Source organism: Cyprinus carpio, unplaced genomic scaffold (genome assembly GCF_018340385.1).
Source record: "Cyprinus carpio isolate SPL01 unplaced genomic scaffold, ASM1834038v1 S000006782, whole genome shotgun sequence".
In the NCBI taxonomy this organism is placed as follows: Eukaryota; Metazoa; Chordata; class Actinopteri; order Cypriniformes; family Cyprinidae; genus Cyprinus; species Cyprinus carpio.
Window position 1 is genome coordinate 162,463 of NW_024879371.1, and position 16,915 is coordinate 179,377.

General features: G+C 35.9%; 1 protein-coding gene and 1 long non-coding RNA gene across 5 annotated transcripts in view; both read left to right on the forward strand.

Annotated features, from left to right (window-relative positions):
- Nucleotides 1-574: 574 nt before the first annotated feature.
- Nucleotides 575-1,367, forward strand: LOC109053075. The gene is made up of 3 exons (XR_006159868.1): nt 575-630; nt 758-1,089; nt 1,320-1,367. It is a non-coding gene; the product is annotated as an uncharacterized LOC109053075 (long non-coding RNA).
- A 2,496-nt stretch (nt 1,368-3,863) lies between these two features.
- The window catches only part of LOC109053064 (hepatocyte cell adhesion molecule-like), a 64,173-nt gene continuing 51,121 nt past the window's right edge, over nt 3,864-16,915 (forward strand). For 2 of the 4 annotated variants that reach the window (XR_006159866.1, XM_042756056.1), the window contains exons 1-3: nt 3,864-4,544; nt 4,858-5,175; nt 5,526-5,810. Coding sequence is in view for 3 of the 4 variants with exons in the window: in XM_042756056.1 (XP_042611990.1) it covers nt 4,493-4,544; nt 4,858-5,175; nt 5,526-5,810 (655 nt within the window). In the remaining variant the exon portion in view is untranslated. Of the gene's footprint in view, nt 4,545-4,857; nt 5,176-5,525; nt 5,811-5,891; nt 6,353-16,915 lie in introns of those variants that run through there. The other 2 variants (XM_042756054.1, XM_042756055.1) reach the window with 2 other exon arrangements.

Here is a 16,915-nt window from a genome sequence, read left to right on the forward strand (position 1 = left end):
GCAACAAGCAAAAGGTGTAAAGAGACGCTATCCCCCGGTTTCACAGACAAGACTAACTGAACTATGGCCTGATCCTGGTTTGTTATTACATAATACAGCATATTTGAGATTGTGCTGTAAAAACACGTTTTATAATGCATAACTAACAGGGGAGCTCCATTAAGTACACGACTCAAAAGTATATATAATCCATATATACATCTTGAAGACGATTACTATAATGTCTATTTATGATAATCTTTGATAAGTATTGCAGATGAGCTCATCTAACAGACATGAAACAGGCATCTGATTGATGTGGTTGTGCTATTATGTAGAATTCACTCACTGTTGTCAACACTGCTTGAGATGAGTGTAAGTCATGTACACAAACAAATCTACATACAGTAACTAAATATAAGTTATCTATTTTATTCGTCCATTTGCAATATCGATAATTTAAGGGACATTTGTGTTGGATAAAAAGCGAGTTACATCAGTTACTAACTCAACATGTAAATGTAGTATATCACAGATAAATCACAGATGAGTCTTGTTTTTGTGTTGGTGTTAGTGGTGACGGATGAGATGTGTTTGTGTTTATCTGCTGAAGAGACACTGATGAAGAAATGCTGCCATCGAAGGATTTGTGTAAGTACACTACAAAAATAAATGAAGCATTTTAAATCTTAAATAGTATAGTTTATTTTAATTAGTGTAATTTTAAACAACTATTACAGCACTTTTCTTATTCTTGATTTCTGTGCATTTGCTGCAGATCTTTTGTGGTGGAGCAGGACCTGCAAGGAAAGGTGAAAAAAAGGAAAAACCTGAAACAAAAGAATAAATTAATGACTTTTTGTATTGTGTGTGTGTATTTTTGTAGGATGAGGAACATGTCTGCAGACTGGTGTGTGTACAGTAAGGATGGAGATGTTCACAGCAGCATCCTGGAAATGGTCCAGTGACACAGATGAGATGCTTCATCTCTCCACCTGCCCTTACTGTCTCATCAGGACCAGATGTTGCTGTGGTCTCTTCATCATCAGTGACCCCAGAGCAGCGAGAGGATCTAGAGAAAGACCAAAAGACACTGAGGATGTGATTTTGGTAAATTTTGTTCTGCTGGTTTCTGTTTATACAATGAAGGCTGACTTTCAGAAGCTTCAAGTGCATCATCATCAAAATGTGATGGAGCTTTTATCTGAAGTGATTGACAGTGCTCTTATTACAGGGGCCTACATACTGGTGGTTTTGAACCAGTTCAGTGGTGGTTTAGCCCACTACAAAAGTAATAAATCAATGCATGTATTTTTAAACTCTGTGTAAATGTTTCACAGGTATTGGTGCTCATGGAGAGCAGGCACACGATTGTTTGGAGCAGACACAGCAGCAGTCAGATTGTCCTGCATGTGTTCTTCTGCTCTTGCTTCAAGATTGTTTTTTTTTTTAAGCCGTCATCATGGTCTTTTCTCATTCCTGTTGCTCAATGACATCCCCAATGAGGGGAAAAGCAAGATTGTGAAGCACAGCGCAGCTGCAGAATTGGCACAGCTGTGTTGAGATGATAGTAGGATGTGAGGTTCACCATCTGTAAATACATGATTGTTAGAACAGTAAGTTTGAAATGAAGTTTTGTTTCTTCTGTTGTTGACTTGTCCATGTATGTATTTATTGTGATGCTAACATTTATACATTAGTTTAATAATTTAGACATGTTTCTTGTTGTCAGTAAATAAAATCTAAATATTTTATCCATTCATCTATTAATTGCTTGACTGAAAATTAATGTATTCACATCGACTGCATTTGTTCAACTAGTGTATATTCATGTATAGCTATGTCACGACAAAAAAAAAAATCTCGCTTCTTTTCCTAAAATGTCATTTTAAGAAAAAAAATGTATGTAATTATTGGTTGGCATTTATCGTTTATTATTGCATGTAAGTGTTGGGGTGGGCAAAAGATGCAATTCATTATGGGATAATCTTTATTTCGAGTCGAGTAGTAATCCTTACATTTTTTAGAGTATAAAAATCAAACAGTCTTCTCCCAAAGGTGAGATCTTCAATCGACGTACCCTTTGTGCAGATATTGCAGAGTCGTACTGGACTGTTGAGTTAGTGATGCTGTGAGGTGTTAGTGCATCTGTCCCTCTTTTATTATTATTATTGCCAAACTTATTACATAAGAGACCAGGGTAAGAAGGTTGTATCTAACAATGAACAATCATAATGGCATAAAACAAAATAAAAATTTAATGTGTTCATCATAGTATGAGATAATATACACTGAAAAAAAAAAACTTTAATGTGGATTTTGCACATAAAATAATTGACTAAATATTCAAGAGATAATGATTTTGGGTTTTCGTAATAAAAAAAAATGAATAAAAAATGCTTTAATGATAAAAACTTGACTCACATTAGTGGATTTAAAAGGCTAAAAACTTAAATTAACAGTATTGGCTATAATACCACACAACTAAAAAAGGCAGCCGTTTCTTCAATAAGGACCACAAACATGGGCAATTTTCTTCATTATCAAGATACATACAAATACATTAAATAAACCTGTCACTCATATCTTTTAAGTTTTTGCGTTTGCTTTAACTTCGTAAGTCATGATCAACATAGCGGATGATGATGATATCCAAATAGCATTCATGCTTCATACATACATACGCATTCAGGCTGAGTATGTACTCTTTTAGCGCTCGTTGAATTAGTACTTATTAAATGAAGAGTACCTATTGGAAAAGGGTAAGTGCCGGTTTCGAACACATTCCGACAAAATCTCGTTTTGACATCTCGCGTGGTTCTCTGTGATTTGGACAACTTCAAGTTACGCCTCTTTTGTCAAGTTATGCCCGTCTTGCAGTCCGCAGACAGACCCCTCTCCAAATATGAGATGTTGCTTAAGAATTAACTCCAGAAGATGGCAGTAGTGCAACATCAAGGATGATGGATGCTGTTGTTATAATAAAAAAAGTGTGTAACAGGAAATAACACTGAAATAGTGGGTTTTATTGCATTTTAAAATATTACAACATTTAAGTAACAGGGCAGAGGGGCAAAACACACATCATCACATTAGAGACATCAATATCGACGACAATGAAAAAAAAAAAACTTTTAGCGATACCTTAATTATACACAGAATAATGTTTGTTGTTTTATAGGGGTTTTTGTTCTTAGGTTTTTTTGAGATTTTTAATATTAAAAGGGAAAGGTATTGTGTTTGTTGGTTGGTAGAAAAATTTTAACGCAAAAAATGGGAACACAACCTGCATTTTTGGCATAGGGGCTTGCAGCCTTTTTATAACCTCTCTCTCTCTCTCTCTCTCTCTCTCTCTCTCTCTCTCTCCAGTGACAACAGTCTATGATGACAACAATGGCCATATCTAGAACAGTTTAGGGAATCAACGTCTTTTTTAATTCAATAGCTAGTAATATATTTATCTTTTTAAACTGCTGGTGTTTTACTGTACATTTCAAAACTATGATGAAGACCCTATTAACTTTTTGATTCAGCTCAAATAATTGCTAGTTCTGACTATTTGGTAGGCTACTTGTCAGCGCTTTCGTACCTGCTGCTTCATTGACAACCACATCCATTTGCACCCTGAATCTCTAGAATAAATACAGATAAGACGTATTAATGCACTGTAATGTCTAATGTTGTACTTACTTGATATCATACCTAATATTATTATTACCACTGTTATTATTATTACGCTAACTGTAAGCCTAGTATTATTTATAGCTATTAAAATAACATTGTGTTTCTTACTTGTTCGCGTAAATATTGTATAATGTACTCTGGGAAATACACTTTAAACTAAAGGTGACTTGAGTTAATGGCTTTATGTCGGCATTACATTGCTGTTGTATTGTAGCTATTCAATAACCTATGCTTCAGTGGACTGATGTAGAATCTTTCAATTTATTCTAGGAAAACTTCGTACCCATACTGAATTGTATAGCCTATCTGTATAACTGAATGAATGAAAGAAATGAGGAATAACACTCAAAAACTTGTTAAGCCTTTATTAACAAACGGATGTATACATAAAGGAACACCTATAGTGTCTTAATTAAGCCAACATTACTGCAACAACAGAAACGCCCTCCACCGCGCGTATAGGTTTTGTGCCGAATTCTGCACCATTGCCAGATTATGCATCCCCTCGTTGAAGTCGCTACCTGATAGCCTAAACCAAACCCCACCCCTTTTACTTGCCCCTCCCCCACCTACTCCTAAACCTATCAATGCTAGTGGGTGAATAATCTGACAGGGGTACAGAATTCGGCACATCGGCACTGAGTTTACCAAGCCCCTTCACAACAGACCAGCGCACTGTCCGCTTCAGCTCTTCTGGCGCTTTATTACGAAACGTCCAGCGTTTATTACGACAGCGTTTATTAGCCTATGCTTTGTTTTGCGTTTTGTTTGTGTTTAAATGTAGCCTTTACAAAATAGGAACTGTTGTTATTTGAAACCGTTCGGCGAAATGCCTAAATATAGCATGTTTTTTTTCTGTTTGAATGTATGGAGTCTGAGTGGTAAGTATTTTTATGGTTTCATTTCACTGTATATTGTCATAGGTCCACATACGTATAATTTTGTTATTATTTTCATCATTCATTAGAATGTTTTTTAAGACTTTACTTAATACATATCTTTGTTCAGGATGTTATTTTTTTTTTTTTTTTCTCAGCTATCATATTAAAGTGCGTAATCCATGGCATATTATTGAATTATACATTGAAATTTGTGAAAATTTGTTTTTTCAATTTTTAAAAAATAGATTAAAAATTACAACTCAAAATCTGAAATCTCCAAGTTCTCAGTAATTATATCTGTTTTTTTCATCAGGTGTGTTTGGTGTTGATTCAGTGAAGTCAGTGTCAGTGACGGAGGGAGAATCAGTAAGTCTAAATCTTACTGAAATACAGAGAGACGATGAGATAGCGTGGAAATTTGAAAACATTATGATAGCTAAAATCTACAGGAAGGACAATACGAGCAGGTTTTATGAGGATAGTGCTGATGGGAGATTCAGAGACAGACTGAAGCTGGATCAGACTGGATCTCTGATCATCACAAACACCAGAACCACAGACTCTGGAGAATATAAAGTCACCGGCAAAAGCTCAGGGATCCCACTCAACATCTTCAGTCTTACTGTCTATGGTGAGTAGAGAATTACTTACCCGCTTTTTTATACGCATCTTTTGACAATAATGATTTTCAGAATTATTACGACTTGTCAAATAATAGACAATCATGTGATGATAGATTTATATTCATGTGCATTATTCTCATAATTATATATATATAGATATATATATATATATATATATATATATATATAATATGATATATAGATATACATATATAGATATAGATATTTTCTTGTAACTTTGTTTTCAACATTCTATAACATGCTCTGCAACTTCATTTTACATGTAAATATCATTTGACAGACAGTTATTATAGCATTTTTATTCAACTAAATTAAATTTATCCCCTCGTGTTTTCAGTTCCTGTGCCTGTTCCTGTCATCACCAGAGACTCTTCACAAAATTCATCATCATCCTCCTCATCATCATGTTCATTCCTGTGTTCAGTGTTGAATGTGGGTCATGTGACTCTCTCCTGGTACAAAGGAAACAGTTTATTGTCCAGCATCAGTGTGTCTGATCTCAGCAGAAGTCTTTCTTTACATCTGGAGTGTCTGGATGATTTCTACAGCTGTGTGGTGAACAATCCCATCAGAAACCAGACTCAACATCTCAACAACACTGAACTCTGTCAGACATGTTCAGGTACTTCAGTGGCACACACACACAAACAAACTAAATAAATCATATTTCTGTTTTTCTAATGCTGCCTATTTCTTCTCTCAGATCACTGTATCTGCTGCTGTGGTTTTATTGAAGCTGTGATCCGATTGGCTCTCTCTGCTCTGGTGGGTGTGGCTGCTGTGGCTGTTCTTGTTTATGACATCAGATCCAGAACTCTTCAGCATGAGCAGACATCACTGTCAAACTCTAAATAAAAAGATAATCAGGAAAGTGGATATGTTCTTGAATTACTGTAAATATTTTATGACAAAAAAATATATTTTTTTAGAATGTATACTCCCTTTTTTTCAGTTGATTATATCACTTTTCGCAATACAAGTCATTCTAAAACAGCTTTTCAAAGAATTTGCCTTACAACATACACTGTGATTAATAAGATAATCAATAATAATAGTTGTTGTTGTTGTTGTAAGATAACTGCAGGCTCATAGATTCTCGCTCAGTGAGAAATTGATCTGTACATCTGTAGTTATCTGAATAAAAGCTTCTGCTTGTTGACAGATTGTTGGGTTTTACAAGATGTAGCTTACAGTTTTTAAATTCCTTCCTGTTTTATTAGTTTATTAGAGTAAGAATATAATGATATTAATATCTACATTTTATTACTAACTACCTGTTATATTTAAGATAAAAATTATGTGATGCTATTGTTTAAAGTCTTTTCTGTTCACACCAAATGCATCACCACATTGGAGATTAAAGACTGAGAAATGATGCATAAAAGAGAAAAAAATAAATCCAACAGGACAAAACATTCACAATAATATACATTTACCAAAAAGCTAGCTATTAATTATTTATTTTACATGAATTTAATTATTTATTTATTATGTATGATTTATTTTGTTTAGACAAAGTATTGCTTATACTTTTTAGAATATTTAGTTTTAAGTTAGTAGACATTTATATTTTCTAGTGTGGGTCAGGCATACATTTTAAAGATGGCTGCACTTCCTTCATATGAATTAAACCAATAAATAACTCAAAAGTGTTTCAGGGGTTGGCATGTGTCTTCAGTTTAGCAATAATCTGAAATAATAATGGATGATGGAAGAGTTGAAGCCAAAAGAAATATAAACAGCATCGTATATAGTTTCATTATGTGTTATTTTGCTCAAAACAGTTAAACACAACCTGACACCGGTGCATTTTTTTCTTTAATACATTATAGGTTTTTAAGTCATGTATAAAGTCCACATGTAACTTACCTTTGGAAAGTTGGCTTTGGTTCAAATATAAAACATATTTTTGTTCTTTTATTGTGCTTATTTTTAAAATCACATAGCTAAAGACTGTTGTTGTTGTTAAATAAAATATCTTTAGAATTGGCTGGCAAAGACATGCTTATATAATGAAGTCATACAAAATGTGCAGTGCTGTGGGTCAGGCCCTGACCATTTACAACCACTGCCCTTGAGTTTCAATTTCTCTTTATTATATAAAATGTGAAAGTTTAATTCATGTCATTAGAAAGTGTGTTTTCTCCTTATTCTTCTTCTTTCTGTTAAATAATAATTTTTTAAAACACTTTTTTTTTTTTTCTGTGTATGTAAATCTAGCAGTCTAAAATGCTAAAGACTGAGATATTGTTAATGAACACAACTCATCAGCCTAGAATTCTATGTCAGTAATTTGTCAATTTCATAATACTGTATGAAATCATTCACAAATCTTACAAAGCAACCATTTAAAATACTGAACTGGAGGGAGTGGGAAGATCAGTCAGCAATTCTTATTAACCCTGCCTACATCGACCATTATACACATTATAATCTTTAATACTGTACATACTGGATAAAATGCAATGCAACATAACAAATACTCGACAGTAAACTGATCCCCGTTTTATTTCAGTGTCGCTATACTCAAAGCCCTCATGTTAATTCTGACTGAAATACATTTCGCTTTGTCACATCCCGAGGTTTTCTAGGTAACCTCAAGCTGTTGCAGCACTTGTTAGTCATAAAATTAATTTCTAAAATAGGTATATTGTATGTGAAAAACATATGTAACAGGCCTACAGTCTGTGAAGGGAGGTGCCATCTAGAGGAGTTTCTTCACGCTGACAGTAGAGTTTCACCAAACCTCTTCACAGCACTGTCCTCTACAGCTCCTCTATCGCTTTCAGTGTTCAAATGTTTATTATAAGATTTCTGTTGTGACTTCATTTTCAAAATTATTAACTGTTTTTATTTGAAACCGTTAAGCAAAATGCAAAAGAAAATATATGGCATGTTTAAAATCTCTTGTTTGTGCTTATGGAGTCAGAGTGGTAAGTATCTTTACTTAGAGTTTGACTCCTAACCCTAGGGTTGTGGGTTTGAGTCTCAGTCTCAGGCAGGCAATACCATGACTTAGGTGCCCTTGAGCAAGGCACCGAACCCCAAAACTGCTCCGAGTGCGCCACAGCATAAATGGCTGCCCCCTGCTCCGGGTGTGTGTACACGGTGTGTGTGTGCACTTTGTATGAATTAAATGCAGAGCATGAATTTTGAGTATGGGTCACCATACTTGGCTGAATGTCACGTCACTTATGACTTAATTTCTGTATTGTTTGTCCACATATAAACCCATTCTCTGTTATCCATTACATTTTATTAGACTATAGAAAATGATCTTTGTTCACAATATTTGTTATAGGCCTATTGTCATCTCATCGAATTGATCTCATCAAATGGTTAAATTTACTGTATAGTATTGAACTGTACATTCAAATTAGTGAAGTAAGGAATTATTTTGCATTGACAATTTATTAATTAGTTTAAATTTGGCAAAATATCTGGTAAATCTCCAAGTTCTCAGTAATTATGTCTGTTTTTTCATCAGGTGTGTTTGGTGTTGATTCAGTGAAGTCAGTGTCAGTGACAGAGAGAGAAAGTCTAAACTCTGATCTTACTGAAATACAGAGAGACGATGAGATAACATGGAAATGTAACAACATTATGATAGCTAAAGTCAATGTGAAGTAAAGCAGGTTTTATGAGGATAGTGCTGATGGTAGATTCAGAGACAGACTGAAGCTGGATCAGACTGGATCTCTGATCATCACAAACACCAGAACCACACACTCTGGAGAATATAAAGTCACCAGCAGAAGCTCAAGGATCCCACTCAACATCTTCAGTCTTACTGTCTATGGTGAGTAAGGTATTAGTGTGTTTGTTGTTATGGGTGTTTCTTCCAGAAAATGTGTTTTTTTATTTTTTATACTCTCATATAGGGTTTTTTTGGGAACACCATACTAATACTGTGTTTGACCCTGTGATGGAGAGGACTTTGAAAATATCTACCATCACGAGTTTCACTGGTAATGTTAGTGCAAATGTGTTGGGTTTATTTGTTCTCTTTTTAATTGTATTTATGTATTTACTTAAACTTGTCTCTAAATCATGCATATAATGAGAGTTGAAAGGCAAGAGATTTTTATTTATAAAATGGTATGTTCCAATTTGGGAAGAGCGGGAAAAAAAGGTGTATTTAAGATGGCTACCACTAGAAGTTGGGGGTGAACAGATAGAGAGCTTGGGCATGATTGTGGTGCTGTGTAGCAAGGGAAACTCCAGCCTCGATGTTGTAGAGGGGAGTTGGTACTGTTTTTAGTACTTGCAGTTCTAGTTTTAGACTGTTTTTTTATTACAATCTTTGTTTTAAGCTCTTATACCTATTTATTTGCATATTTTGCACACCTGCTTAAATAAATAACCCTTTGGACCCCAGCTTCGTTAGTGATCATCCTTGTGACTGCTTGGGTCGTTATCACAGACCCCCTTTCGCCTTCAGAACTGCCTTAATTCTACGTGGCATTGATTCAACAAGGTGCTGAAAGCATTCTTTAGAAATGTTGGCCCATATTGATAGGATAGCATCTTGCAGTTGATGGAGATTTGTGGGATGCACATCCAGGGCACGAAGCTCCCGTTCCACCACATCCCAAAGATGCTCTATTGGGTTGAGACCTGGTGACTGTGGGGGCCATTTTAGTACAGTGAACTCATTGTCATGTTCAAGAAACCAATTTGAAATGATTCGAGCTTTGTGACATGGTGCATTATCCTGCTGGAAGTAGCCATCAGAGGATGGGTACATGGTGGTCATAAAGGGATGAACATGGTCAGAAACAATGCTCAGGTAGGCCGTGGTATTTACGCCAAATTCTGACTCTACCATCTGAATGTCTCAACAGAAATCGAGACTCATCAGACCAGGCAACATTTTTCCAGTCTTCAACTGTCCAATTTTGGTGAGCTCGTGCAAATTGTAGCCTCTTTTTCCTATTTGTAGTGGAGATGAGTGGTACCTGGTGGGGTCTTCTGCTGTTGTAGCCCATTCGCCTCAAGGTTGTGGGTGTTGTGGCTTCACAAATGCTTTGCTGCATACCTCGGTTGTAACGAGTGGTTATTTCAGTCAAAGTTGCTCTTCTATCAGCTTGAATCAATCGGCCCATTCTCCTCTGACCTCTAGCATCAACAAGGCATTTTCGCCCACAGGACTGCCGCATACTGGGATTTTTTTTCCTTTTTCTTTTCCCACCATTCTTTGTAAACCCTAGAAATGGTTGTGCTTGAAAATACCAGTAACTGAGCAGACTGTGAAATACTCAGAAAGGCCTGTCTGGCACCAACAACCCATGCCACGCTCAAAATTGCTTAAATCACCTTTCTTACCCATTCTGACATTCAGTTTGGAGTTCAGGAGATTGTCTTGACCAGGACCACACCCCTAAATGCATTGAAGCAACTGCCATGTGATTGGTTGATTAGATAATTGCATTAATGAGAAATTGAACAGGTGTTCCTAATAATCCTTTAGGTGAGTGTATATCTGTAATGCTGACTCCTTGTCTTATTAAGGCTAATTGCATAAGCTGGCATTTGTGCACCCCTATCTTTTTGTTTGGATTTAGCTACATACTCAACAGTTACAGTTGTCTGCTTGTTAAACAAGTATACTATTTTTTCAATATCAGATTTTTAAATGCTCTATTTGTGACCCTGGACCACAAAACCAGTCTTTAGTAGCACAGGTATATTTGTAGCAATAGCCAAAGTACATTGTATGGCTCAAAATGATCGATTTTTCTTTTATGCCAAAAATCATTAGGATATTAAGTAAAGATCATGTACCATGAAGATATTTAGTAAATAGTATTACAAAACATAATTTTTGAATAGTAATATGCATTTCTAAGAACTTCATTTGGATAACTTTAAAGGCGACTTTCTCAATATTTAGATTTTTTGTTGTCTGAAGTTTTGGTTGATTGTAACTATTACATACATTTCTATCTGACATTATCAAGATGAATTTGTTCTGACAGTTAATTCTTGTCAGATTTTATTACCATTTTCTAAACTATAGTGAATAAACTGTGCTAGTGTGAGAAATGTTGAAGGTGTCTGAATAAATTTTGGTTTGACTGTATATTTAATATTTACATTGAAGATTATGGAGTGCTATTTTACATTTGATTATTCGGTTTCTGTACCTGGACACCTACAAACTTGAAAAAGCTTAAACACTGTGTAAAAAGAACAAATAAATAAATAGAACGAACATAAAAATTAAACAATTTCAGACAGGGCCCTCTGGTACAACACTGGGGCCCCGCAAACCCCAGCTACGGCCCTGTACACACTTACAGGAAAAGTTCTGTCAAAATGCCCGTCTTGGAGACCATTCATGTAAATTCAGTCGGTTTTGTCTTAAGTGAACTTGAACAGTTGGCAGAAATACAGATGTGTAAGATCATAAGATCTATGCGTCAGATCTTAAATCAACAGCGTAAACCTCCAGCCACCGACTGCCTCATACATGTGCATAATAAATGGGAGAAAATAAATGTATTGAATGAATCTCTTTTTTTTGATTTAATTTTTATCTTTTATATTTATTGTATATATTTAATGTTTACAGATTTTTGAATTTTATTTTTATTTTTGATTTGTATTTTTTATGTTTTTTTTTTTAATTTATTTATCATTTAGCTTGTAAGTTGTATTTGGTGTGTTTGATTGTGTTTTGTTAGATTGGTTTTTTTTTTTTTGATTTTTTTTTTACTGGCAGTTTCTAGCTTCAAAGAAAAATCATTTTCTAACATCTTTGCAGCAATAGTTTTTATTACTCCAAAACCACCTTGGGTGTGCATTATTTTCTAATAATTCAATGGCCCATTATCAGTTATTTCTTACATGCAATTTATTGAAATTAATGTAACTATAAATGCATCCAAAAATAAAACAGGTGTGAGTTGCCTGTGACTTAAGGAGAGTATATGTACAGCTTTTATACACAGTGTGTGCCATCGTACAGACTAGGTTTATCCTAAAAAAAAATAAAAAATCTAAATTCCCTGTCAAAGGGGTCCATGTACTTTGGCGTCCATCCATCCATCCATTAATTAAAAAAAGAAAAGAAATTAAAATGCAGTTTCTTCTTTAATGGTTCAAACACTGATGAATAGAATAAGCAGACAAAAACTAATTTTGATTAAAATCATAAAACATGATATAAAGCTTGCTTTTTATTGCGATAAAAGGTGCATTTTCTGCTCTTAATGTCCCATTCACCAAGATACCTACTCCTTTACCCCCACCCTTGAATTTATACATTTACTTAACGATGAATAAAATCAAGTTACTCCCTTTATTTTTTCACATTCTGAAACATGTTTCACTCTGAAATAATGTCACAATACATAAATCAATTCAGCCATAACTTCTGTTACATGACTTTAAGTTTGCTAAGCAAAGCAGGACACTAATTATTATTTAAAAATCAAAATGGCAAGATGCAATAGATGTTTGCTTTTGTTACATTTAAATGGACATTGTGTTTTTAGTTGTAAAGGTTAAAACGAGTCTAACTCTAAATAATAGAATTTTGTTGGACTTGGACTCGACTCGGACTCGGCTGTTTGGGACTCGACTTAAGTATGACTCAAATGGTTAAAGACTCAGACTCAACTTGGACTCGACTTAGGTGGACTCAAACCCAACACTATGGTTCAGGGTCATATTTTTTATTAGCTCTGGTTTCTCATCTACATCTTCCCCATTATCTATATTCTCTCATGTTTTCCAGCTAATCTGTCTGTTACCGTCATCATCAGAGACTGTTCTGTTCTGAGTCTGTACTAGAATTGTTCACTGGTGTGTTCAGTGGTGAATGTGAGTGATGTGACTCTCTCCTGGTACAAAGGAAACAGTTTATTGTCCAGCATCAGTGAGTCTGATCTCAGCAGAAGTCTCTCTCTACCTCTGGAGGTGGAATATCAGGATAGAAACAGCTACAGCTGTGTGATCAACAATCCCATCAGCACCCAGACCACACATCTGAACATCAGTGGACTCTGTCAACCATGTTCAGGTATGTCAGTGCTGACATATGTTTACTAAACTAATCTCTATAAACTAGTTATAGCGTACTGATATAGTATTTGTGGTTGATCAGATCAGAAAGATTTATTCATATTAATGCTTCATTTTGTCCATTATAAATAAAGGCCTGTCGTCATTGCACATTGGGCTGATCTCTGCTGCTGCTGCTGCTGTATCTCTGTTGATTATAGCTGCAGTCTGGATCTTCTGCATCCGCAGGAAAGTGGACCAAGAAGGCAAGTATTTACCTATTGCAGATATATGTGTAAAAATACATGTTTTTAAGTAAGGAATAATTGACTTAGGGGCATTGAATAGGTAGAAAAACAATGCACACCTGTAATGAGGTTACAGTTCTGCCACAGACTGCTCTTCTTGTTTATGCATTTGGATGCACCTGGGCTCTTCCCTCCATTGGTTCCGCCATGGACCTTTGTCTTGGCACTGCTGTGGACCTCGGATGTGCATTATTTTTCTGATAATTTAACCCTTAAATACATGCACTATTGGTCCACACAATCCACAGCACCCTATGTCTTGTTATAGTCTAGAATCATCATCACAGGCTTCCCAGACACCTCATTTATTTTTTTATTTTTTCATGCATACTGGATAAAAGCACAATGACTTTGTTTTTGTTTTTTGGCACATAGGACACCATGGCTTGCTTTTAGCAAAAACTGAACAGACTTGATCCCACAGTTCTCCTCTTACAGGCATGAAACACAGGCGGAGCTTCTGGCTTGTTTTGCACATTGTTTCCATCAAATTAATGTGTTTGTAGAGCAAATCAGCAGCAAGTTTTGCACTTGTTAACCAGTTATCAGTTGTGAAATTTACTCCAGAGTTCAAAATTGGCTTTACCAACTTCTTTACTCTCTGCCGAGCCTGTGCACCGCTGATATGGTAGACCATTGAAAGTGTATGCCGTAGCAACATCACACATTAGAAACAGTTTCATGCTGTATTCATCAGGACAATGACCTCTGAATGGGATGAAAATCAATTATCACATACAAGCCAACACTGTATTTTTTCCTGTAATTTTCAATGAAGGCATTCCAGAGTCAAAATGATATGGATCTGTAATACAGCTGAGACCTGCCTGGAACTAGTTTAGCTGTGTGTTTACTGGAAAATAACCAATCAGAATCAAGAATTTAACAGCCATGTAGTATAATATAAAAATAATAAAAAACAGTGTTGCAGAAAAATGCAATAATTCTGAAATATCTTTTTATTCAGAGTTTTGATGTTTTTACTTGTCTGTCATTTTTGTTGGAACAGTTCAGAGTGGTGAAGAAATAATATATGCTGATCCAACATTCTGTGAAAGAAAAGCACAGAAATCCATAAGAAAAGACTCTGTTTCTTTCTTTGTTTCTTTCTTTTTCTTTCTTTCTTTCTTTCTTTCTTTCTTTCTTTCTTTCTTTCTTTCTTTCTTTCTTTCTGTGTATTATTTGAGCAATGAGTCAGATCTAGCTGTATATTTGTGTGCATGAGTTCTGATAAATAGTCAGTAATGTTCTTATTATTTATACAGTGGGTACGGAAAGTATTCAGACCCCCTTAAATTTTTCACTCTTTGTTATATTGCAGCCATTTGCTAAAATCATTTAAGTTCATTTTTTTTCCCTCATTTATGTATACATAGCACCCCATATTGACAGAAAAACACATATTGCAGACATTTTGCAGATTTATTAAAAAAAGAAAAACTGAAATATCACATGGTCCTAAGTATTCAGACCCTTTGTTTGTGACATTCATATATTTAACTCAGGTGCTGTCCATTTCTTCCGATCATCCTTGAGATGGTTCTACACCTTCATTTGAGTCCAGCTGTGTTTGATTATACTGATTGGACTTGATTAGGAAAGCCACACACCTGTCTATATAAGACCTTACATCTCACAGTGCAAGTCAGAGCAAATGAGAATCATGAGGTCAAAGGAACTGCCTGAAGAGCTCAGAGACAGAATTGTGGCAAGGCACAGATCTGGCCACGGTTACAAAAACAATTTCTGCTGCACTTAAGGTTCCTAATAGCACAGTGGCCTCCATAATCCTTAAATGGAAGACCTTTGGGATGACCAGAACCCTTCCTAGAGCTGGCCGTCCGGCCAAACTGAGCTATCTGGGGGGAGAAGAGCGTTGATGAGAGAGGTAAAAAGAGAACCCAAAGATCACTGTGGCTGAGCTCCAGAGATGCAGTCGGGAGATGGGAGAAAGTTGTAGAAAGTCAACCATCACTGCAGCCCTCCACCAGTCGGGGCTTTATGGCAGAGTGGCCCAACGGAAGCCTCTCTTCAGTGCAAGACACATGAAAGCCCGCATGGAGTTTGCTAAAAAACAGAGAAATAAGATTCTCTGGTCTGATGAGACCAAGACAGAACTTTCTGGCCTTAATTCTAAGAGAAATCCAATGTGTGGAGAAATCCAGGCACTGCTCATCACCTGTCCAATACAGTCCCAACAGTGAAGCATGGTGGTGGCAGCATCATGCTGTGGGGGTGTTTTTCAGCTGCAGGGACAGGACGACTGGTTGCCAATCGAGGGAGAGATGAATGCGGCCAAGTACAGGGATATCCTGGATGAAACCCTTCTCCAGAGAGGGCCAGGACCTCAGAACGACTGGGCCGAAAGGTTCACCTTCCAACAAGACAGTGACCCTAAGCACACAGCTAAAATAACGAAGGAGTGGCTTCACAACAACTCCGTGACTATTCTTGAATGGCCTAGCCAGAGCCCTCACTTAAACCCAATTGAGCATCTCTGCAGAGACCTGAAAATGGCTGTCCACCAAACGTTTACCATCCAACCTGACAGAACTGGAGAGGATCTGCAAGGAGGAATGGCAGAGGATCCCCAAATCCAGGTGTGAAAAACTTGTTGCATCTTTCCAAAAAGACTCATGGCTGTATTAGATCAAAAGGGTGCTTCTACTAAATACTGAGCAAAGGGTCTGAATACTTAGGACCATGTGATATTTCAGTTTTTCTTTTGTAATAAATCTGCAAAAATGTCAACAATTCTGTGTTTTTCTGTCAATATGGGGTGCTGTGTGTACATTAATGAGGAAAAAAATGAACTTAAATGATTTTAGAAAATGGCTACAATATAACAAAGAGTGAAAAATTTAAGGGGGTCTGAATACTTTCCGTACCCACTGTATCTGTGATGTGAATGTGTGCTTGTTTTCTTTCAGAGAGATCAAGTGAAGGAGGATGTGGTGTATGCAGGAGTCGCCATGAGACATTAATCAATCTGTGATTCTGTTAAAGGGCTGCAAACTTTTTAGCACCCAAATATCAAAAATGGAAAAGGAGGTGGATTACTGTATTAGTGTGCTTAGTTTTATTTGATTATATATTTTGTCAAACAGTCACACACAGACCGTTGAATATCTCCTAATGGGTGTTCATTCACAAAATAATATTTATATAACATAATCCTCATTTAAAAAAGGGATTTTATGAATGTTAATATGGCATTAGATGGAAATTAATGGATTTTATCTCTGGGATTTTGTACCGTTTTTGTTTTGTGTTTACTGTATTTGTATTGTTTTCAGATTCAGTCATGTTACTGTAGTAATTGTGTACAGACAGTCCTGTGTTGATACAGATAAACCTGAAGAACCAGCTCTCTTTTATTGTGATATTTGTAGAGTGGAAAAAAAAACATTGA